The sequence below is a fragment of the Odocoileus virginianus genome, chromosome 20 (genome assembly GCF_023699985.2).
Source record: "Odocoileus virginianus isolate 20LAN1187 ecotype Illinois chromosome 20, Ovbor_1.2, whole genome shotgun sequence".
NCBI lineage: Eukaryota > Metazoa > Chordata > Mammalia > Artiodactyla > Cervidae > Odocoileus > Odocoileus virginianus.
In genome coordinates this window covers 899,509-922,318 of record NC_069693.1, presented here as the reverse complement: position 1 = coordinate 922,318, position 22,810 = coordinate 899,509, and the positions used below count along the sequence as shown (strand labels likewise).

Sequence of the window (22,810 nt, the reverse complement as noted above, 5' to 3'; positions counted from 1 at the left end):
ATACATACAAATAAAATGCCTCAGAGGACAAAAATAAATAAAAGGACACAAAAAGCTATGTATGTCAGGTCCTCCAACTTCCTGCAGAGCGACTGACAAGTTCCCATGCTCTTTGCTGGGTGATCCCCTTGGACTTCATTCCCAGAAGGCCATTCGCCCTGTGTACCCCCAGTTCCAAGCACCCAGCACACGCGTGAGGCCCGTTGGGAGACGGAGTGCCTCGACCCCCGGGCGCTGGCCGGAAGTGCCCTTGGTGAGTCCACTCCAGGCAGTGGAGGCGCCCAACAACCCTCCTGAGTCTGTGGTCCCAGCGGGGCGACGGTGCCAGTGTGAGAAACGGGAGGCCTGTGTGTGCACTCGGTGGCGCCCAAGGAGGCTCGGTGGCAAGGCTGTGGGACTGGGGAGAGAGAAGGGGGCATTGGGCGTGCCAGGGGCCGGGGAAGCCAGCTGTGCTGTGCTGGCAGGTGCGACCCTGCTTGCGTGACACCACCTGTGGATGCAGGTGTGCCCTCGGGCGGGTGGGTCTATGCCCTGAACCCCATAGCCCTCACTCCCTGCTCATTTATCCCGCAGCCCCTGGGAAATGTTTATCTACTTTCTGTTCTGTACCTTTCCTGTAAATGGGGCCATACAATATGTGCTTTTTTTGTGTGCATGGCTTTTCTCAATGAAAATATTTTCTGGGATTCCCTGGTGGCTCAGTGGTAAAGAACCCGCCTGTCAGTGCAGCAGACACGAGTTTGATCCCTGATCTGGGAAGATCCCAAAGGCCGCAGAGCAACTAAGCAGACAGCCAGATGCATTCCCTGTGGTGCTGGAATATAAACCGCCCTGAGAACTGGGAGATGACACGAGGCCTGGGTCCCACCTGAAGAAGCAGTTGAGCCATTTGACAAACTGGAGGCAAAGGCAGTGTGGGAACGGGCGGCCCTTGTTCCATCCGGATGTTGATGAAATGCCTACTGAGAGCCACACGTGTTTCCGTCATAAGCATGCGCCCTTCACTCCTGCACAGCTTTCCTCGGGGCTTCCCTGTGGCCACCAAGCTATGTTCTGACCTCAAGCCAACCTCGAAGCCCCTGCTCTCCCCGCTGTGGCCCGCCTTTCCCGGCTCATGTCTCATCATTCCATGGGGAGCCTGTCTCCTTCCTGCTCCTCGGTCAGCCCAGCTTGTTCTGGTTTCCTGTCCACAGCATCAGCTCTAGTCAGTACAGCTGCTTCCAGGTGGTGTGCCCTGAAGGGAATTCTGGATGGAGAAAAACAGGAAGCACTCTGTGCTTTGGATACTAGCCCTGGATACTTCAGATACCTAACTAAGGAATAATTTCAGCGAGTCCAGACTCCTGAATCATACACGGAAAAAGCATGAACAGTGTTACTGTGAATATTTCTGTATAATATTTTGTGCTTTCATTTCTCTTGGAATTGGTGGTGTGTATGTACTCAGTCACTCAGTCATGTCTGACTCTTTGTGACCCCATGGACTGTAGCCCACCAGGCTTCTCTGTCCGTGGAATTTTCCAGTCAAGAATATTGGGGCAAGTTGTCATTTGCTACTCCAGGCGAACTTATTGATCAGGTATTGAACTCATCTCTTGCATCTCCTGCATTGGCAGGTGGGTTCTTTACCACTGTACCACTGTGCCACCTGTGAAGCCCCGGAATTTCTGGGTCATGAGATAACTATGTTTAACTTTTTGTGGAACTGCTAACCTGTTTTCTGGGTCATGAGATAACTATGTTTAACTTTTTATGGAACTGCTAACCTGTTTTCCATAGGGCTGCATCATTTTACATCTCCACCAGCCACGTATGAGTTTTCCTGTCTCTCCACATCCTCACCAACACTTCTTTCTGTTGGCAGCCATCCTCGTGGATGTGAAGTGGCATCACATTGTGGCTTTGATTTGCATTTCCCTGAATACAAAGGGTGTTGAGCATCATTTTGCATGTTTTCTTTACCCATTTGTATTATATTTATTTGGCTGCATTGGGTGGCTTGCAAGATCTTAGTTTCCCAACCAGGGTTCTAACCCTGCTCCCTGCCTCCACCCCAGCAGTGGAAACTCAAAGTGCTAACCACTGGCCTGCTAGGGGATTCCTTCCCCACTTTTAAACTGGGTTATTTAGGGGCTTTGTTGTTGTTGCCATTGTAAGAGTTCTTTATATATCCTGGATGCTAGTTGTGTATTTGTGTGTCTGTGTGTCTTTATGTAGGTCTCTATGTCTCTGTGAGCTTAAGTGTTTGTCTATATCTAAGTGGACACAACTTTTCTTCCCACTCACTAGACATGGAGCTTCCCAGGTGGCAGTCGTAAAAAAAAAAAACAAAAAAACGCCTGGAGATGCAAGAGACGCTGGTTTGATCACTGGGTCGGGAAGATCCCCTGGAGGAGGAAATGGCAACCCACTCCAGTACTCTCACCTGGAGAATCCCATGGACAGAGGAGCCTAGCGGGCTATAGTCCATGAGGTTGCAAAGAGTCAGACACGACTGAAATGACTAAGCACAACACACACGAGGACATGGAGATGCAAAGCTCATCACGATCAGCTGAATAGAGGGATGAGTGTGTGGGTACGTGCTGAGCCATGTCCGACTCTTTGCAACCCCATGGACATATAGCCCGCCAGGCTCCTCCGTCCATGGGATTTTCCTGGCAAGAACACTGGAGCAGGTTGCCATTTCTTCCTCCAGGGGATCTTCTTGCCTCAAGGATCAAACCCATGTCTCCTGCATCTACTGCACTGAAGGCAGATTCATAGAAGGGGAGAGTATCCTGGATTACAGGTGAGTCCAGTGTAATCACATGGGTCTGCATAAGTGAAGAAGAGATGCAGGAAATAGGCTAGAGTCAGAGAAGATGTGATGAAGCAAAGACAGGGACACAGAACAAGAAATGCAGGTAGCCTCTGGAAGGTGGAGGAGACAATGAAATGGATTTCTTCCTTATGGCCTCTAGAGGAAACCAGCCCTGCCAACATGGTGGTTTTAGCCCAGTGAGACCCATCTGGGGCTTCTGACCTCCAGAAATGTAATAGATTTTGTTGTTATGAGCCACTGCATGCTGTGATTACAGTAGCAATAGGAAACAAATAGAGCCTCTCTAGACAGGAGCCAGACGAAGGTAACAGCTAACTCCACCCAAGTGTGAAATAGGAAAAAGGGCATGACGGTTCATAGAAGTGGTAAAACAGGAACCAGGAAAATCGGGTTCCTTTTACTGGTGAGAGGCAAGTTTAGCTTGGAGGCAGGGAGGTAAAAAGGGAAGTACCATGAGACATCAGTGGTGTGAAGTTGGACTTGGTGGAGAGGGCAGGGCTGAAGGGTGGGAAGCAGGAGCTGCCAAAGAGAAAGCCTCCTGTTGGTGCAAAAAGGGAGAAGGTCACGGGCGGAGTTGGCAATCTGGATGAACTGACCACGGTCAGTAAGTGCCTGGTGTGCAAATGGAGCTCAGTGCGGACATGGTTTATTGTTATGATTATTGGGGCTGTGCCTTTGCAAACAGAGGTGGGACAGAAGACCACAGGAAGGCCAAGTAGACCCAGATATGTGAAGGCCACCAGTGCCACCCACAGGCCAAAGCCCAGCACTTGATAGGTGATGTGGGTCTTGGTTGGGTCAAGTGAAGGATGCCTTGGATTACAGTGTCCCTGGTGTGCCTACCAGTGGTCAGGAAATGCAAAGGGACCATTTACACAAAATATACAGAACACACATCTACAGAGGCAGATGAGTGGGTGTCCAGGGCTGGGGCAGCGGGAATAGAGAGTGACTGCTAATAGGTATGGGGATTCTTTGGGGGATGATAAAAGTGGTGATCGTTCCACAGGCTTGTAAAAAAAACTAAAAACCACTGAATTGTACGTAGAAGGGTGAACCAAAGGGACGTGAATTACAGCTCCAAAAAACGTTAAAACATCTCAAAGGGGAAAGAAAACGGAAAGCGAACCAAGTATAGAGGCACTGTGACCACATGGTCACAGAGGACCACAGGCACTACATACAAGATACATACCCTCCGCCCTGCATCCACACCCCGGCCCTCACACCGGTCATCTTCTCACCCACCCCTCACCTCCTCACACACACCTCTCACACCATGCACTTTTCCGCCTTCCGCACACTCTTGGGCCGGACCATGCACACACCGCCACCACTGCCCCACAGAGTCACGTCCGCTGTTCCCTCGGATCACGAACCCAGTTGGACTACAACTCCCGGCGTTCCCCGGGCTGCTGGGGCGGGCGACGTAGCGCCTTCTGGGAATTGTAGTCCAGGAGCTGTGGTCCCGGCTCGAACGCTTGAGCTCCTCACTGCAGTGCCTCCCCGTCGCCTCCCGGAAGCGTGCGCCCGCTGGCGGGTGAGGTGGGTCGGGTTGGGGTCCCGCCCTGGTTGCGGCTGGAGGGGAACTACCGGAGGTCCTGAAGTCGCGAACGCCTGCGGTGGACTGAACGAGATGTAGGGGACCGGCATGCGCGAATGGGGAGCGAGAGGCTGACCCCGAGCCGCGCGTGGACCGACGGACGGAAAGACGCAGTGTGGAACTCAATGGTCAAGTGCGGGGCCAGCTGACTGCGATGAAGGCTGATTGACCAGTTGTTCGTGTCTGACTCGTCTTGACTAGTGTTTCTGACTGACAAACTAGGAGCACATGGATAGCTGATAGGATGTCTGACTGACCCGATCAAGTGTGCAACTGACCAAGAAGTTGCTTGAGAATTTGTCTTTGGGTTGTGTGCTGCTGTGAGTGAGAGGGTGTGTCTGACTGTATAAATTTAGGCGTGACTGAGAGTGTGTATCTGACTGGCTGAAGCAGGTTGATTATGACTAACTGTGGGAATGATGGTGTGAGGGCGTGTGTTTATTTGACTGTGATTGACTAGGAATGTTTGGGTCCCCGGGCATATTTTGGGGTACGACTGAGGGACTCTGCCAGAGGTAGGGCATATGCATATAACTATGGGGTTGACTGGGATTTTGTTAGGGGGACTATGCTTGGATGATTTGCTTGGGAATTTACCAGGCATGTGACAGAGTTTGCACTTGGCCATATCTGCAGCTGAAATTCTGTGACTTGCAGTCACCCAGCTGGGATGATCTCCTAGCACCTTCAATGGATTTAAATCCAGCAGATGGCTATGGAGTCATCAGATTGTGCATCTACTGTGTGTCTGCTGTGTGCCAGGCCTGTTGTCAGGCCAGGTGCTAATAAGTACTAATAACCTAATTACAAGAAGTGAAAAAACTGCTCCCCTAAGTTGGTTAAGCAGTTGTGGACAGAGGCTCTCAACCGTATGTGAGGTCAGGAAGTTGGAGGTGGATTAAGCATGATCTGTGTCGATATATCTCATACTGTCATCAGGGATTTTCCTAAAGTGGTTTCAGGGATACAAAAGGGAGGTTGGAAATTGTCACTGCATGTATTGTTAATCCTGCCTGCTCTGCGCACCAACCGCTCCCCCGCCCAGCAATGATTCCCTGTATCAGATTCCACCTTTCCTGGTCCCTCCATTTTCAGCACCTGTTACCTGTGCACTTGCTGTGGGCACTGTGTCTCCAGTATGCTCAGTCTCTCTGGGGAAGCATGGTTAGAGCACAGAGCCCCGGGCACACAGGGGACTACTTAGCCTGCTCCCAGGTGCTGGCCTGGCTCTTGGAGAAGACAACAGCTAAAGTGGGTCCTGGAGGACTAAGGGGGACTTTAGAACAAGTGGAGTTAGGGCTAAGCATAGCTTTGCCAGAAATCACCAGCTGCCACTGAAAAGTGTCAGGATTGAGGTCCTGTTTTATTAATGTCTAATTCTCCCTGTGCCCACGGTCATTTCTTAAGTGTCAACAGTTGTTATCTGTCATTTTGAGTATTAGATCCTAGCAGGTGTAAAATGGTATCTCATTTTGGTTTTGATTTGTACTTTTCTGGTAGCTGATAATGTTGAGCTTCTTTTCATGTGCTTTTTTTGGAGAAGGAACTGGCAACCCACTCCAGTACTCTTGCCTGGAAACTCCCATAGATGGAGGAGCCTGGTAGGCTGTAGTCCATGGGGTCACTAAGAGTCAGACATGACTGAGTGACTTCACTTTCACTTTTCACTTTCATGCATTGGAGAAGGAAATGGCAACCCACCCCAGTGTTCTTGCCTGGAGAATTCCAGGGATGGGGGAGCCTGGTGGGCTGCCGTCTATGGGGGTCACACAGAGTTGGACATGACTGAAGCGACTAAGCAGCAGCAGCAGCATGTGCTTCTTAACCACTTGTATGTCTTTGGAGAAATGTCTGGTCAAATCACTTGCCCATTCTTTAATTTTGGACTATTTATCTTTTTATTACGGAGTTGTTCTAGGTACAGGTCCCTAATCAAGATATATGATTTGCAGATATTTTCTCCCATTCTGGGGTTGCCTTTTCGTTTTCTTTTTTTTGCCCTGCTGCATGGCTTGTAGGATCTTAGTTCCCCGACCATGGATTGAACCCCTGCCCGGGCAGTGAAGGCACCGAGTCCTGGACCGCCAGGGAATTCCCCTTTTCACTTTCTTGATGTCTTTCATATAGCAAAGGTTTTTAATTTTGATGAAATCCAGTTTATCTGTTTTCTCTTTTGTCACTTACCTAACATGGCTTTGCATTATTTTTAAGTGTATGTGGAGCATTGACCACAATTAACCACACACCTGGTCACAAACCAAGTCTCAGCACATATCAAAGGATGAAAATTGACCAAACACATTTTCTGAGCACACCAGAGTTAATCTGGAAATTAGTAATAAAAAGACACTTAGAAAACTCTGGATTGTTTGGAAATGAAGCAGCAGAGTTCTAAGCTGCCCATGGCTCAGGAAGAAACCACAAGAAAAAATTAGAAAGTATTTTTAACTAAATGATAATGAAGATGCAAAACCAAACTTATGAGTGTACAGCTAAAGCTATGTTTATAGGGAACTTTATAGCTTGAAATACATATACTAGCAAAGAAAGACTGAATGTCAGTTATCTAAGTATTAATCTCAGAAGCTGAAAAATAATTAGCAAATAAAGTAAGGGAATGCTCCTGTGGCTCCCTGGGGACTGGGGTTGTGTGAGGTAGGAGACAGACCTTCCACATATGAAAGGAGCGTATGCCTTAAGCAGACTGTCTGAGGGGTCAGGCTGCAGGAGTTTGCAGCTCAGCAACTGCCCTCCCTTTCACTGTCTGGGAAACTTTGGGTGGATCTTTCTTTTCTGTCTATTTTCATACCCATAAAATGGAAAGAAAGCTTCCACCTCCTGAGTTTGTTGTGAGTTTTGAACAAATTACTCTCTGCAAGCATTTAGAAAAGTTCTCAGCACCCAGTGGGCATTGTCCTGAATATTTTGATCATCTGTGTTGAGGCAGCACCCAAGGTCATGGGATGACCAAATTTTGATCTTCCTGCAGACCCAGTTCCAAGGCTCCAGCCATCCTGTGTCTCACTGAAGGTCTGCTACCCAATGGCCATGCCCAAGAGCTGCCTGAGCCCAGTGCCCTGGGAACAGGATGGCTTTCTCCGGGTGAAGATGGAAGAGGAGGAGGCCAGCCTCTTCCAGGTCCAGGAATCTAGCTTTGGCCACACCATCCACCCCGAGGCTGCACATCTGCGCTTCCGGCACTTCTGCTTTAAGGAGGCGTCCAGCCCTCGAGAGGTGCTGGCCCAGCTCCGGGAGCTCTGCCGCCAGTGGCTGCAGCCCGAGGCACACTCCAAGAAGGAGCTGCTGGAGCTGCTGGTGCTGGAGCAGTTCCTGAGTGTGCTGCCCCCCGAGGTCCAATCTTGGGTGGGCGCTCAGTGCCCCAAGAGTGGCGAGGAGGCCGCTGTGCTGGTGGAGGATCTGACTCGGGCACTGGACAAGAGAGGTAAGGGGGCGACTGCAGGTGCTCACAGCGCACTGGGGGCGGAGCCTGGGCTGGAATGTGAGGGTGCAGATCTGGACTTGGGGTCTCTCATCGAAACCCTCACATGCTTCGGTAAGCAGTTCTGTTTTGATTGCCAATGACCAAAAGCCAAGCCCCAACTGACAGAAGCCAAGGAGGGAGGTTTCATGGCTGTGTATGAGGAGCTCAGGTGATATCCTCAGGACTTTTCTTTCTCGGTTGAGTTTTCCTATGTTAGCTTCATTCTTAAGTAGCTTCTTAAGCTACCTAAGACATAGTTGGTCCAGCAGTCTCATGCTTGTGTCTTATCCATATGGAAACCACATAGGTACAACAGTGAGGGATCCCCAAGCTGAGCCTCACTAAAGTGGTTGGGGTTTGTGCTTGTGTTTGGCTGACCAAAGCCCCAGGGACTGATGTAAGCAAGCGCAGTTCCCCAGAGAGGGACCATGAGGCTGCTACCAGACGAGGGGGCTGGACCCCTGGGCTGGAGGAGGGGGCAGAAATGCCATGTGTCCGGCTGCTCTGCTTTGGAGTGCTCCCTGTGCTGACCTCCAGGGTCTAGGTGAGACAGACCTGCCCCAGGTCAGAGGGGGGACCCCGCCGCTCAGAGACCCACTCAGATGTTGCAGCCCAGGGAGGTCTCATGGGACGCCAGGAGGACCCAGTCCTGAGACAGTCCAGGGCAGGGAGTGAAAACTCTGTCCCAGAAGGGCCTGGCCCCGCTTGATGGTAGCATTTGGTGGGGTGGGCATGCCAGGAACCAGGGCAGGGGCCGTGGGCAGGGAGAGCATGGAGTTTGAACTCAGAGAATCCTCGAGGCTTGGTACATCCAACCCCTGCTCTGCTGCCTCCTGGCTGTGTGAGGCCACATCCTCCTGTAGGGTCAGGAGAGTCTCAAAATGGCTCTGAAACAGCAGAAGAGAACCGCAGTCCAGGCAGAGGGCTGGTGGGAGGCAGAGACCCTGTGGTACGATATGGACTGTTGCATTCTAGGAAGAGCAGGTGGTGCAGTGTTTCTGGAATAGAGGGAAAAAAGGGTAAGGCTGGAGGGGTTGGGGGAATTAGTAGAACACCAGTGGGCTTAGGGATTTCCCAGGTGGCACCAGTGGTAAAGAACTCACCTGCCAAAGCAGGAAAAGTAAGAGACACGGGTTCTGTCCCTGAGTTGGGAAGATCCCCAGGAGGATGGCATGGCTAGCCACTCCAGTATTCTTGCCTGGAATAATCCCATGGACAGAGGAACCTGATGGGCTACAGTCCATAGGGTTGCAAAACAGTTGTACAGGAGTGAAGCGACTTAGCACGCACGTATAGTGGGCTTAGAGGAGGAAAGAAGATTCTAGAGCTGAAATCCCAACTTGGCCACTAGCTAGCTATGTGATCTTATAAAAGTTACTCAACCTCTATGAGTTAATCATGTGGTCTTGTACCAGTTACTCAAGACCTCCCCTCAGCTGGGCGTGCGTTTCCTTTCTGGAACACAGTGGTCAAAGAGCCTCTTTCTGAGAGCAGAATGAAGCTTACACGAGGCAATGGAAGGTACCCACCGTAGTTGCAGCCTAGCGTGGAACAAGAGCCTGATGACAGCCAGCAGCCCTGGGAGGCAAGCTGTATCCCGTCTTCCAGATGAGGAAACTGAGGCCCAAATGAGGGCAAGACTGCCCAACCCTTGGAGCTGGCCAGTGGCAGAGCTAGAACCCTACTGTGGACCTAACCGACACTTATTCCAGCCACCCCCGTCCTGGAATCTGTTCAGTAAACAAGGCCCAGTCAAGCATCCTCGGGTGCCATACGCACGCGTCAAGAGCAGGGCAGTTCAGGCACGCTCCTACCCCGTACACAGGCCAGCTTGCAGCTGCCCCTTAGGTGTGCGCTGCCTTCCCAGCAGATTATGAAGAGCGGGCCTTGGGTGCCCAGGTGGCTCAGGGAGGCCAGGTGGGCATTGCCCACCACCCACAGCCCCAGGTGTCTGCCTGGGCTTCAAGGGCAAGTCTCCTGCAGCCTGGATTGATTCCCTCGTCCAACCGGTATTTACTGAGCCTCTGCAGACTCATCCAGGTCCAAGCGGCAGGGAATCAGGCGGTGGGATGGAGCTCGAGCTGGCCCCGGAAGCCTGTCCTCAGGTGCCTGGCTCTCTCAGATCAGTTCCACCCCGGGGATTTCCTTCTGATATTTGAGACAAAATCAGGAGCCTTAAAGAATGGAGGGTTTGAGAGGTAGTGAGTGAGGGATGACTAGAAACCTGCGACACAGGGTTTTTTAATATATTGGTTTACAATGCTGTGTTAATTTCTGCTGTATAGCAAAACGATTCAGATATACACACATATACATTCTTTTTCATTTTCTTTTCCGTGATGTTTTATTCAAGGCTCTTGAATATACTTCCCTGTGCTGTACAGCAGGACCTCGTTGTTTATCCATCCCATATACACTAGTTGGCATCTGCTAACCCCGAACTCAATCCATCCCTACCCCTCCGCCCCCGTGGCCACCACAAGTCTCTTCTCTATGTCTGTGAGTCTGTTTCTGTCTCATAAATAAGTTCATTTCTGTCAGGTTCTTTTTGGCTGTGACATGTGCCATGCAGGATCTCAGTGCCCTGACCAGGGATTGAACCCATGCCCCCTGCAGTGGGACCAGGGAGTCTTAACCCCTGGACCACCAGGGAAGTCCCTATGTCATATTTTAGATTCAACATATAAGTGATACCATGTGATACTTATTTTTCTCTTTCTGACTTACTTCACTTTGTATGATAATCTCTAGTCCCATCCATGTTGCTCCAGATGGCATTATTTCATTCTTTTCATGGCTGAGTAATATTCCATTGTGTATATATACCATATCTTCTTTATCCATTCATCTGCCAGTGGACATTTAGGTAGCTTCCATGTCTTGGCTATTGTAAATACAATGTGAACACAGGGGTGCCTTCTCAAATTAGAGTTTTGTCTGGATATATGCTTAAGAGTGGGATTGCTGGGTCATATGGCAACACTATTTTTTAGTGTTTTGAGGAACTGCGGTACTGTTCTCCATAGTGGCCGAGTCAATCTACATTCCCGCTACACACCCTCTCCAACATTTATTATTTGTAGACTTTTTTGATGATGGCCATTCTGAGCAGCATGAAGTGGTATCTCACTTCTGATTTGCATTTCTCTCGTAATTAGTGATGATGAGCACCTTTTCACAAGCCCACTCGCCGTCTGTTTGTGTGACGCAGGTGGTTGATGGTGTCGGAGAACAGCCCTGTGCCCTTTTGTCATCCAAGACACCAAGTGAGAAACTTTTCTTTGGAAACAGGACCACATGTCAGGAGTGGCCCACACCTTCCCTTTCAGAGTGTGGCCAGGGCTCGGCAGAGTGGGGGAGGCCTGGTATGGAAAAGCAGTGACTGTGGTTGGAACTGTTGCAGGCTGGGCGCTGTGATCTGAGCTCACAGACACCAGCTGTAAGCAGAGCGGTTCGGAGGAGTCCGGGCCCTGGGATAGGGCCACTGAAACCCTGGGAGGAGGTACTCCCCCAGGACCCGCCTTTGGTGATGACGGTGAACCCAAGGGCGGCCCAGAGAGGCAGGCCAGACTCTCAGGGGAAATGTGGGCCCAGTCTGCCGCCCACCAGATGGATTTCAGGAAAACTTCAGGGCCTCACAAGGACGCTCCCCCAGCCCAGCCCAGCTGTGAAGCTGGTGCCTTGGGGGACAGCCCCCACGTGCGGCCAGACCTCACCTCCTGAGAGAAGACTCCTTCCGAGGAGAGATGGGATCCACCGGATGGCTGTGGGACAGAGCCTCCAGGCATGTGCTCTGGAAGGAAGCCCCCCATGTGTGGAGAGTGGGGGAAGACCCTCCGGAGCCCCTCGGTGGCCCACCAGAAGACCCGCGCCGGCAAGACACCCTACACCTGCAGCGAGTGCGGGAAAGCCTTCGGTCGGAGCGCGCACCTGGCCCAGCACCGGGTGGTGCACACGGGGGCCAAGCCCCACGCGTGCACGGAGTGCGGCAAGGCCTTCGGCCGGCTCACCCACCTGAGCCAGCCCGGAGGGTGCACACCGGCGAGAAGCCCTATGCCTGCGCCAAGTGCGGCAAGACCTTCCGCCGCAGCTCCCACCTCAGTCAGCACCGGCGGACGCACTCGGGCGAGCGGCCCTACGCGTGACGCGTGCGGCAAGGCCTTTAGCCAGAGCACACATCTGACCCAGCACCGGCGCGTGCATACCGGTGAGAAGCCCTACGAGTGCAGCGCCTGCGGCCGCGCCTCCAGTCACTACTCGCACAGGTGCACTCCAGAGAGAAGCCCTACCAGTGCCGGGCGTGCCCCAAGGCCTTCACGCAGAGCTCCTCCCTCCTCGAGCACAAGCGCGTGCACACGGGCGAGAAGCCCTACCGGTGCGGTGACTACGGGAAGGCCTTCAGCTGCAGCTCCGTCCTCATGGTTCACCTGCGCCTCCACGACAGCGTCCTGCAGTGACAGCGCACGTCCCGCCACGGCGCAGCGCTGGCGAGGAATCCGAATTCCAGACCAACCAGGACAGCTGGACTGGGGACTGGTGAGTCCCCGAAACGACAAGGTGCTTACAGGCAGAATCCGGGGCTGCTGGGGGACAGCGCTTCATTCAGGGACGCAGAGGGAAGCTCTTCGGGCCAGCCAGCGAAGCTTCCAGAAGACCCCAGCTGCCCTCCGTTCCCCACTCAGGGCCGTCTCAGGACAGCTGAATCCAGGGGGAGCGTTGGTTCTTGAAGCCGGGACAGTCCATGTCGCGCTGCTCTCAGGACTCGGGGGCCCCCAGATGCTCGGGCGGGAGGCTCATCTTCACACGCCCACGTGGCTGCCCTTCCTGCCCGCCCCTCTCTTGTGTAATCGGGGGCCTGCCCGCACCCACCTGTGCCTTCACACACACCGTTCCCTCCGCCTGCCCGAGTCTGACTCCAAGGCCAGCCTGGGAGCTGCCTTTTCCACGAGGCCCTCTCCATCCCTCAGCCTCTCTGGCATTTGCCCTGTCCTGAGGGCACTCTTGTCGCTGCACAGCATCCATTTCTCCCTGCCCGCTCTGTGCACGGCCCACCAGTCGTCAGCCTGTTGGTTTTAGTTACAACCTCCTCTACTCCATCTTCACCATCATTACCTTCTGCGGGCCCACATCCCCTGTCCCTGGGATTCCAGCAGGGGGTCTCCTTCCTGACGCCTTTCTGCCTTCATTACACACACCACATACATTTACCACACACGCACACCACATACATACACAGTCCCCCTACACACACCACACACAAACCACAAACCACATACACACTCACATCACACAGGTGCACACACTCAGACACACACACCACATACACAAACCACATACATACACATCCACCTACACATATACCACATACACACACCACACAAACTAGAGACACACCCCACATACATACACACCCCACATACATACACACAGCACATACGCACACTGTATACATACACATTTACCCCACACCATGTACACCACACACAAACCAACACACACACCACACACACATGCCACTTACATACACATCCCCACATACACACACACGGTTGTTTCCTTCTCCACACGGGCCTCCAGCAGGCTCCTTCCACAAACCGAATCTGATTGTGTCTCTGCAGTCGTGGGAAGCTCTCCACTGCATCACCTTCCACAGCAAAGCTTCCTGAATGGGTTACAAGTTTGCCGAGACATACGTGGCTTTAGGAATCAGACTGTCTCTCCAGTTACCTATGTGTTTATGAGCACTCATTTTGCTGTGTGTGCAGTGGAGTGAACATGAATTCAGATCACTGTCCAGTGAGATGAACCTGAGACTCCATCAGCTGCCAGTCACGGTTGTCGGTGCCTGGCCCTCAGTCTCCTCTCCTGTGGCCCTGCCTCCCACACGCCGGCCTTGCAGAACACATGCTTCCTGGAGGAGCCGTCCTTTCTCCCACGGATGTGCCTTTGCCTCTGCGCCCGGAACCCTCCTCTCTCTCCTCCAGGACGTTTCCCCGTGTCCCCACTCGCGCTCTCTGCTCCCCGAGTGCCTCCCGGTGACTCCTCCTGAGCCTCCTCATAGTTCCTCATAGTTACTTCTCACAGAGCTTGGAGTCTGTCTTCCCCAAGGACGCTGAGCATTCAGGAGCAGAGCGGTGTCTCGCTCAGTGTCCACAGCACATGGGCCAGAGGAGCTGAGCGAAGGCTGCTGAACGCTTGGCTGATGCCTTTCCACGGGCGGTCACCATGCCCCACCCTGAGCCGTCCTCATAGACGTTTACGTGGCTGTCTCCCCCAGCTGTGGGCCCTCCAGGACAAACCACCGATTCCTTCAGGGCCCCAGTGCCCAGACAAGCCGGCATCCGCGGCCTCCATAAGGTGTGCCGAGCCTGCCCTGTCCGTGGCCCCACAGCTCCGTGACTGCCGCAGCTGGCCGTGAGCTCTCTGCCTTCCCTCTCAGCTCTGTGCCCCCGTCGCGCTTGCAGGCTCCATGTCTGTAACAGACGTGGCAGACTCTGCTCCTCTGTTCCTGTCAAGGCACCAGCCTTCTTCCCTCTGTTTTTCTGATGACTACGGCATGTGAACCTGACCCCCCACCACACAGTTGTGTATTGTGTACTGGTCATCAACACCATCTCTCCCTGTGTTTCTCCCTCTGTCTCAAACTCATGCCTTCTGTGTTATGAGTAAACAAAGACCTCTGGCGAGCGAGGTTCAGAGCAGGAAGGCTGAGACCCAGGGAGACGGAGATCTTGTCAGCATCTCGGAGAGTCCCAGGTGTACCTAGACACGGCATGGCCGAGGCTCAGACGCTGAGGAACTGACAGGACGTGAAGGGAGACTGGGAGGCGAGAGAAACGTGTCACCCTGCCCTCAGGCCCGCAGCAGGCTGCAGGGAACGGAAGAGACGTGAACCCAACACCAGGCCTTGGGCCCCGGGTAAATGCCTTCCCTGAGCCTCAGTGACTGGCTCGGTCAGGAGAGGGGCTGATGAGACCCGCCTTGTGCAGCACCTGATGCAGGCTCTGGGCACTGGCCCTGACTGCGGGCACCTGACTCCCCCTTTCTGCCCCACCCTCCCGCTCTCTCTCACCGAGGAACTGTATCTCCTCCCCACCTCAGCACTCATAGCACCTATAACACCCACTTTGTCATGAGACATATATCTACTTATGTTTATGTAAAGAAGGAGGTCAGGGGAAGAAAGGAATCTTTATTAAGGTCTTACATCCCATTTAAATGGTAAAATATTAATTCTGAGTAGACTGCAAAGAGTTAAGTATGTATCCTGTAATCCCAAGAGAAATCTTTAAAAAAGACTATACAAAGAGAATTCATTGGAATGACTAATGCTAAAGCTCCAATACTTTGGCCACCTGATGCAAACTGACTCATTGGAAAAGACCCTGATGCTGGGAAAGATTGAAAGCAGGAGAAGGGGACGACAGAGGATGAGAGGGTTGGATGGCATCACCGACTCGATGGACGTGAATTTGAGCAAGCTCTGGGAGTTGGTGACGGACACGGAAGCCCGGCATGTTGCAGTCCATGGGGTCGCAAAGAGTTGGACACGACTGAGCGACTGAACTTAACTGAAACAGAGATGATCAAAAACTCAGATGAGTTAAAAAGGAAGCTGAGAAACAACCCAAAAGAAAGCAGGAAAGGGGAAACTGACAGATAACAAAAGGAACAAACAGGAAAGAAAAAGGCATACCAAACCGTAAGCTTATATGTTGTTACATATAAATGATCTAAACATACATATTAAAAGAATTTGCCAGAATGATTTTTTTTTTAAAAAGAAAATAAACTTAACTTTCAATATGATGATATAGGGACTTCCCTGGTGGTCCAGTGGTTAAGAATCCACCTTGCAATCCAGGGACGGATTCAATCCCTGGTCAGGGAACTAGATCCCACGTGCTCCGTAGAAGCTGAGCACCACAGCTACTGAGCCCCTGTGCTCCGAAGCCTCGGAGCCACAGCCAGAGAGTTCATGTGTCCCAGTGAAAGATCCTGCATGACGCAATGAAGACCCTCAGGCCTCAGCTAAGACCCCGTGCAGCCTAGTAAATAGTTTAAAAATAAATGTAATTATATGGGTAAGCTTAAAGTAAAAGAGTAGGGAAAGATATATTATGAAATCTTCATCAAAAAAATGCTGCAATGACTACATTAATATCAAACCAAGAAGACTTAAGAACAAGGAAAATTACTAGGACTAAACAAGTTGCATAGCCATAAAGAGACAATTCACCAAAGACCTAACAGTTCCAAATAATGTATGCATTTAACAACAAAGCCTTAAAATAACAGGAAATAAAAAGTGATAGAGCTGAAAGAAAATAATAGACAAATTCACAATTATAATTGGAGACTTCAACACCCCTCTCACTAGAATCAACAAAACAAAACAAAACCAGTAAGGATACAAAAGAACTGACCAATGTCATCAACCAACTGGATGTAATGAAGTTGCAAAAGGTCAAACTTTGTTTATCCAGAAATAAGTAATTTCCCCTGATTTAAGCTAAGATAAAACTTTTAAAGTCTGATATTAAGCTGTTACTAATGTTTACCCCCAAAAGTGAATGGTCTAAGTTTCCACCTGAAGAAAATGAAAAGGAAGAAATTAATTCAGAATTAAGTAGAAGGAAGGAAATGATACAAGTAGAGGTTCACAAAATAGAAAAGAGTACCAAAATGAGCACTCTCAAAAGGTAATCTGTTCTTTGATAAAGATAAATATAAAAGATAAATACAATTGATAAACCTGTAGCTAGACTGACAGGGAGAAGGGACACAAGCATCAGCCATAAAGAGCTGGCATTACTGCCGACTCTGCAGGCGTGAGACGACTACAGCAGTGCTATGAGCAACTCTGTGCCAGCCAATCAGACCTCCCCGTTCAAGAAGTAGGCAAATTTCTTGCAAAAACAGTTTACCAAGCATGAGTTGACAGTGCTAGCCTTACTCACAACTGCTGTATGTCAGCGCCTGGAGGGCCAGGCTGGGGCGGGTCAGTGGTCCAGGAGGGGTCCGGTTCGGGAACCGTGGGGAAGAGCAGAGAAGACTCCTCCCCTCCCGCGGCCTCGGGCTGCGGGGTGGGCGGCCAGGCCTCCGGAGCGGGACATAGCCCCGCAGCGCCACCTGGTGGCCTCTGAGCCGGGAAGACAACTGCAAAATGCAGCCTCTGAACCGCCCCCCAATCCACTCAAGGAGGTCCGGAGCCTCCGCTGCCTCCCACACCTGCGGGGGCTGGGCGGAGGGGACTGGGGAGCAGGAGGAAGCTTCATGGGAGAAGGCAGGAGAAGGGGCCTCCACCCTCAGGATCCAGCCCAGAGCCCACCCACCTTCAGGACTCAGGATCCCAGCACGGGGGCTCCCGCCTCCCGCACCTGGACCACCATGGGCCAGAGACGCGTCTTAAGGGCTGTCTGCACATTTATTAGTTCCTGGGATGGATCAGGGAGAGGCGAACACTCCCCCTGCCCCCCAGGGAAAACTCCAGTTTCCCGCTGCAGCACAAGGCACCGGAGGCAGGCTGGAGAAAGGACTTCCCGAGGATACCATCAGCACCCGGGTCCGCCACTGGGTCAGCTTCCTGGACCAAGTGGACAAGAGAGCTGGTGGGGAGGGAGGCTCCCTGCGTCCTCTCGGGTGAGTCAGGGCGGGGACTGGTAAGCTGCCCGCGAGGAAACACGCCCCCACCGCCCCTATAGTTGCTCGTGACCACGCCCCGCCCTGCCTTGCAGTCCCCCGACACACACCCCCCCAGCAGTCTAGGTGTGTGCGCGCGTACACACACACACACACCCCACCCCACCCCCAGTAGTCTAGGCCCACCAGCCAGTGTCAGAGCTGGAGGGGCGCATGAAAGCGCATCCCTGGAGGAGGGTACCATCGGGGCAAAGGCCTGGACCGCAACCCCTTACTCCTGGGTCTTCAATTCACCTGCCACCCGGAGCTCCACCGGGTCGCTGAGCTCCGACAGCAAGGAGCGGGGCCCGTCGGTGCGGTAGCGGCAGCTGTACGTGCCGGCGTGCTGGGGCCCCACGTAGGTCAGCACCAGGTCCGCGGAGCGGTGGGTGGACCAGGTCACCGCCGAGGGCTCCTCTTCGCCCGCGCGCAGCAGCAGGAAGGAGACGTCGGGCACCTGGGCCTCGCAGCGCAGGACGGCATCGCGGCCCGGAGTCACGGCCCCAGTCCACAGGGCCCGGAGCTGCGGCCTGGGCAGCGGTCCTGGGCGAGCGGCGGGAGGTCAAGTGAGGCCCCTCGCCCCCGTCCGACCCTAGGCACTGAGCCCCCAGACCTGCTATGAGAGCTGAGACCCCCAGGGGTCCCCATCACGGGCACGCAGCGCCCAGGATAGGTGAGGAGGAGGAAAACGCCACCCTCCCAGGGGAGAGGGGTTCCCGCGGAGGGCACAGCCGGGGCAGCGGCCCAGAGGTGGGACTTGTGCCCCCAAGAGGCCCGGACGAGGAAATCCGAGGAGCACACAGAGCCAGGGCTGGGTGGTGGTGGTGGGGGGGGGGCTCGGCGGGAATTACACCTCGACCCTCCGCGTGGGCACCTGGGCTCCAGGAGGGCCGGGATCCTAATCTGACGACCACCGACAGGCGCGTGGCGCAGGGAAACCAAGGCACGAGCCGGTGCAGAACGGTTAGGAGTCTGAACCCTAAAAACTAGATCCGCCCTCCACGATTTCCACCAAAGCGCCCCACCTGCCCGGCGCTCAGGGCGGTGGCAGACAGGCCACTAGGCGGGGCGCCCCGGGGCACTGGCGGCCTACCCTTCCCCCTACCCCCTCAGGCCCTGGGCGCCTCCCGTCGGATCCCGGGACAGGCGCCCGGGTAGAAGGGGGGCTCCGGGCCGCCGTGCCCGCAGCTCACCGTCCACGCGCAGCTCCAGGGTCGCGCTGGGCTTGGAGCCTGCGAAGGGCGGCGACGTGTCCGTGTAGACGCAGCTGTAGTTGCCCGAGTCCACCGCCGAGACGCCGCGCAGCTCGAATTGGGCCTCGGGGCCCGCGGGGCTCAGGACGCGCTGCACCCAGAGCCTGTCCGCGTCCTTGCGCAGCAGGGCGAAGCGCACACCGGCGCGGGGTGCCCGGCACCGCAGCTGCACCAGAGCGCCCGGCGCGGGGTTCAGGGTCGCGGGCTCGGCAGACAGCTCCGGCGCGGGGAGCGTCCCTGCGGGAAGAGCGCGGGAGGCTGGAGCCCAAACCGGATCCTCCCCCGGGAAGATCCGCCCCGCTCCCTCCCAGGAGGCCGGCGGGGGACCACCCCCGAGTCGGACCCGGCCCGGTCCTCGCAGGACGCGGACACTCCTACGCTCTCCGCACTAGTCCGTGAGCGCAGGAAAACAGGGTGCGGGTGCGTTTTGTGGAAGGAGAGCCCCCGACGGCCGCTTCCTCTCCTGAGCTTTACGCCCCTGGTCCGAGTCCTTAGGGGTCCTGCAGCACCCCCGGCCCCCTCTACAGCGGCCTCAGGGCCCACCGGGGCCGGCCCTGCGCTCCTCGCCCTCGGCTCGCGGGGGAGAGCGCGCCCCAGGCACAGGCAGGGCCGCGTCTGGGCTCCGTCCCGGCTCTCTCCGCCCTCGCAGCTCCGCGATCTCGTCCCGCAGGCTCACCGTCGCTCAGCACCAGCTCGGCCGGCGCACTGTCTCGGGACCAGGCTGCCAGCTCGCCGCGCAGCCGGTAGCGGCAGGTGTAGCCGCCGCCGTCGCCCGCGGCCAGTGCGCTCAGCTTGAAGAAAACGCGGTCCGGACTGCTGCTGGCCTGGGGTACCAGCTGCTCCTCCGCGCCCCGCCGCAGCTGGAAATCCACGCCGCTCAGGGGTGCCACGCAGGTGAGCGAGGCGGGCGAGCCGGGCCTCAGGACCCGGGCCGACTCCCTGTCCACCGTCAATGTGGGGGCCGGCGGCGGGGCTGCAGGGAGGGGGGTGTCACTGGGGCGGCCGCTGCGGGGCCCAGCCTCCAGACCTCTGTCCCGGGAACAGCCTGCCTGTGGCGGTTCCGACACCGCTCCCCAGGCAGGGTGCTGCTTCCCACAGCCGTCCTCGGTGGGGCTGCTCAGGGTCCAGGGTAGCTTCTCGTCCTCCAGGAGCCTCCTCCCCCAGGAAGCCCTCTGGGACGGCCCACCCACTCACCCAGCTCCTCTATGGTCACCATGGCACTGGGCTCCGAGGGGGTGCCTGCTGCGTGGGTCCGGTAGCTGCAGCTGTAGTTCCCAGCCCGGTGGACTGGGAAGGTGGCTTGCGTGGCCTCCGGGGCCTCAGCCACCTCCAGAAACTGGTCCTCACCTTCCCGCCTCAGCAGGAAGGTCACACCTCGAAGCCCCGTGAAGCACAGCAGCGTGGTGTTCAGGCCGGGTGTGATCCAGGACACAGGGCTGGTTGAGAGTGAGGGTGGGGGCAGGGGCTCTGCGGATGGGGCAGGGGTCACGGCGGGGCAGGGGGCTCGGGCGGCTCTGCCTGAGCCGGGAGACACATGGTCTCAGCCCGAGCTGGACCTCCGCGCTCCTGACAGTGTGAGGGAGCCAGGAGACGGACGTCTCGATGGCGGCGTAAGCCAGGAATACAAGCGGAAGGCATGGGGCCAGCCTGCCCGCAGCTTCCTGGGGATTCAATCATTTATTCCTCACAGCCTTCTAGGGTCAGTGAAAACACCACCCTCTTTTTGTTCAGTCACTAAGTCTGTCCAATTGTTTGGCACCCCACGGACTGTAGCCCGCCAGGCTCCTCTGACCGTGGGATTCCCCAAGCAAGGATACTGCAACGGGTTGCCATGCCCTCCTCCAGGGGGTCTTCCCGACCCAGGGATTGAACTGGCCTCTCCTGCACTGGCAGGTGGATTCTTTACTACTCAGCCACCAGGGAAGCCCAGTCACCCTTATTTTACAGATGGGGACACTGGGCTCAGAGACAGCACCTGAACTGCCTGAGGCCACTGGCTGCTCCAGAGCAGCAGGAAGAGCGCAGGGAGGGTGAGGCGTGGGCAGAGGAGCCTCCCCAGTAGCCCGCCTCCTGCCTCCAGGCCGGGGACCACACTCACCTGCTCCCGTCACCTCCACCAGGTTGCTCGGGCTGATCCAGTCATTGTCGCCCTTGTAGCTGCAGCGGTACAGGCCCCGGGTGGCGCTGGTCACTGGTCCCAGTGGGAACCTGTGCTCATGGGCAGGGGACTCCAGGTGCACCGGTTCCTGGCCCACACCATCCTTGAGGAGCTGGAACTTCTGGGTCGGCAGCGGGCTCTGGCAGGTCAGCGTCACGTTGGCCCAGGGTGCCAGCGGTGAGCCGGCCTCAGCCCACAGGGATGGCCTGGGGTCGAAGACTGCGTGGGGGAGGCAGTCAGAGCCGGGTGCCCAACTGGGGGCTCACCCCGCAGCGCCCCCCGCGCCCAGGCAAGCCCACTCACACGTCGCCTGCTCAGTCACCGGACTCAGGGCCAGACCTGCAGAGACCCAGCTGTTAGGCCTCACTGCCGTCCACCCCGCCCCTGGCCACCCCGGGGCCCAGCCTCACCCCAAAGCAGCAGGAGGGCTGCCCCAGCAAACATGGTCCACTTCCTGCAGCCTCGGGGCTGTCTGTCGGGTTATAAGGAGCAGCCGGGGTGGTGGGGCTCACCCCCGCGTCCTTCCCGGAAAGCTGGGCTCCAGGGGCAAAGGGCGAACCTTGACCCCTGGAGGCTCAGCCACAGCAACAGTCAATAACCGTGCTGAATAGGTTTGCTGACTTCCGGTCAGTTTTGCAAATCTCTCACACGCAGTTGCCTGGGGACTAGCTGCAGTCAGGATGCACGTTTTGGCCCCGGAAACGTCAGAAGGACTGGACACAGCTGCTTTTCAGGATCCCGCTGGCAGCCCTCGCGGGCGGGTTATTTTTCCCTTGGATATCCCAACCACAAAACACCCGCCTGCCAAACAGGAGCCGGGTTTAATCCCTGAGTCAGGAAGCTCCCCTGAAAAAGGGAATGGTAACCCATTCCAGAATTCCCACGTGGGAAATTCCACCGACAGAGGAGCCTGGAGGGCTGTAGTCCATGGGGTCCCAGAGAGCCAACATGACTTAGCGACTAAACAAAAAAATCTCAGCTACAGCAGCAGAGATGAAGCAGCGGTCAGAGCTCTGGGGAAAAGGTTTCCGAGTGGAAGTCAGCCACGCTGAAATGGTTAAAGGTGAGACTGCAGAGGAAGGCGCGGCCCGCAGATGGCCAGGGGGCCACAGGAGCTGCGACTGCTCCGCTCGTCAGGGGCTGCTTGTCCAAATCCCGAAGCTGAAGGCCCCAAGTTCAGAGCGTCCCATCTGGTCCTACATTCAGCAAGTAACTGGTCTGAGGCATTCCCGAGAGAAACAAGGAGGTCATACAGGCAGGCAGGACCTGAGGTTCTCACACAGGTCACACATCACACACACTCATCACACACACACACACGTGACCGTTGCACAACCTCCCATCCCCTCCGGGCCTGTGTGGACCTGGCCTTCAACTCAGGCAGCTGAAGGCCTCTCCCCCCACTGGTGGCATTGATCAGGTAATTCCTTGGAAATCCAGTGCCTCCCCCACCTTGTGGCAACTTGCCACGCTGTCCCTCGGTTTCTCCACCTGACAAATTAGTCAGCTAGAGCCCCAGACCGAAGGATGGGTGCTGGGAGCCCCTTCTCCAAGCAGGTGTGAGGATATCGGGGTGATGGTGAACACTGGCATGCCACGCCCCGTGCCAAACTGTCCCCGGGGCCCTGACAGTCACCTGTCACCACGTGGAGGATGTGACAGAGAAGCTCTGCTTTCCCAGAGCTCACAGGCTAGAGTCCGAGGATGCTCGTCCCAGGCGGGAGGTGGGCCGGCCGCCATGCCATCCATCCACCTGAGACACCAACCGTGCGGCTCCCGGATAACGGGGTTGGGGGGACCTGGGTGTGCT

At 55.3% G+C, this 22,810-nt stretch overlaps 2 protein-coding genes across 3 annotated transcripts; one reads left to right on the top strand and one right to left on the bottom strand.

Annotated features, from left to right (window-relative positions):
- Positions 1 to 588: 588 nt before the first annotated feature.
- On the top strand, positions 589 to 16,445 carry ZSCAN22 (zinc finger and SCAN domain containing 22). The gene is given in 6 exon segments (XM_070451648.1): positions 589 to 2,791; positions 7,417 to 7,869; positions 11,312 to 11,929; positions 11,932 to 12,049; positions 12,051 to 12,166; positions 12,169 to 16,445. Coding segments are annotated over 5 exon segments (1,449 nt in total). The 5' UTR covers positions 589 to 2,791; positions 7,417 to 7,469; the 3' UTR covers positions 12,366 to 16,445.
- A1BG (alpha-1-B glycoprotein) lies at positions 15,081 to 21,591 on the bottom strand. 2 transcript variants are annotated; one of them, XM_070451620.1, is made up of 8 exons: positions 21,411 to 21,591; positions 21,304 to 21,339; positions 20,941 to 21,219; positions 20,037 to 20,309; positions 19,519 to 19,815; positions 18,783 to 19,079; positions 17,845 to 18,132; positions 15,081 to 15,479 (listed from the first exon to the last, which is right to left on the bottom strand). In XM_070451620.1, the coding sequence occupies exons 1-8, from the start codon at positions 21,442 to 21,444 to the stop codon at positions 15,358 to 15,360; spliced, it is 1,626 nt and encodes a 541-aa protein (XP_070307721.1). In that variant the 5' UTR covers positions 21,445 to 21,591; the 3' UTR covers positions 15,081 to 15,357. The 2 variants fall into 2 exon arrangements, with proteins under 2 accessions (XP_070307721.1, XP_020755743.2); XM_020900084.2 differs by lacking the exon at positions 15,081 to 15,479 and adding an exon at positions 17,317 to 17,494 and having other exon boundaries at positions 21,411 to 21,580.
- Positions 21,592 to 22,810: the final 1,219 nt, after the last annotated feature.

Bases quoted from the DNA above. Each gene is read 5' to 3' on its own strand.
- A1BG (XM_070451620.1), bottom strand. From the start codon at position 21,444: ATGTTTGCTGGGGCAGCCCTCCTGCTGCTTTGGG. The intron at 20,310-20,940 runs GTGAGTGTGGTC...CCCCATCCGCAG, and splicing joins GGTGGAGGTGACGGGAGCAG to AGCCCCTGCCCCCACCCTCA. The intron at 15,480-17,844 runs GTGAATTGAAGA...TCTCTGTTTCAG, and splicing joins GGTGGAGCTCCGGGTGGCAG to TTAAGTTCAGTCGCTCAGTC.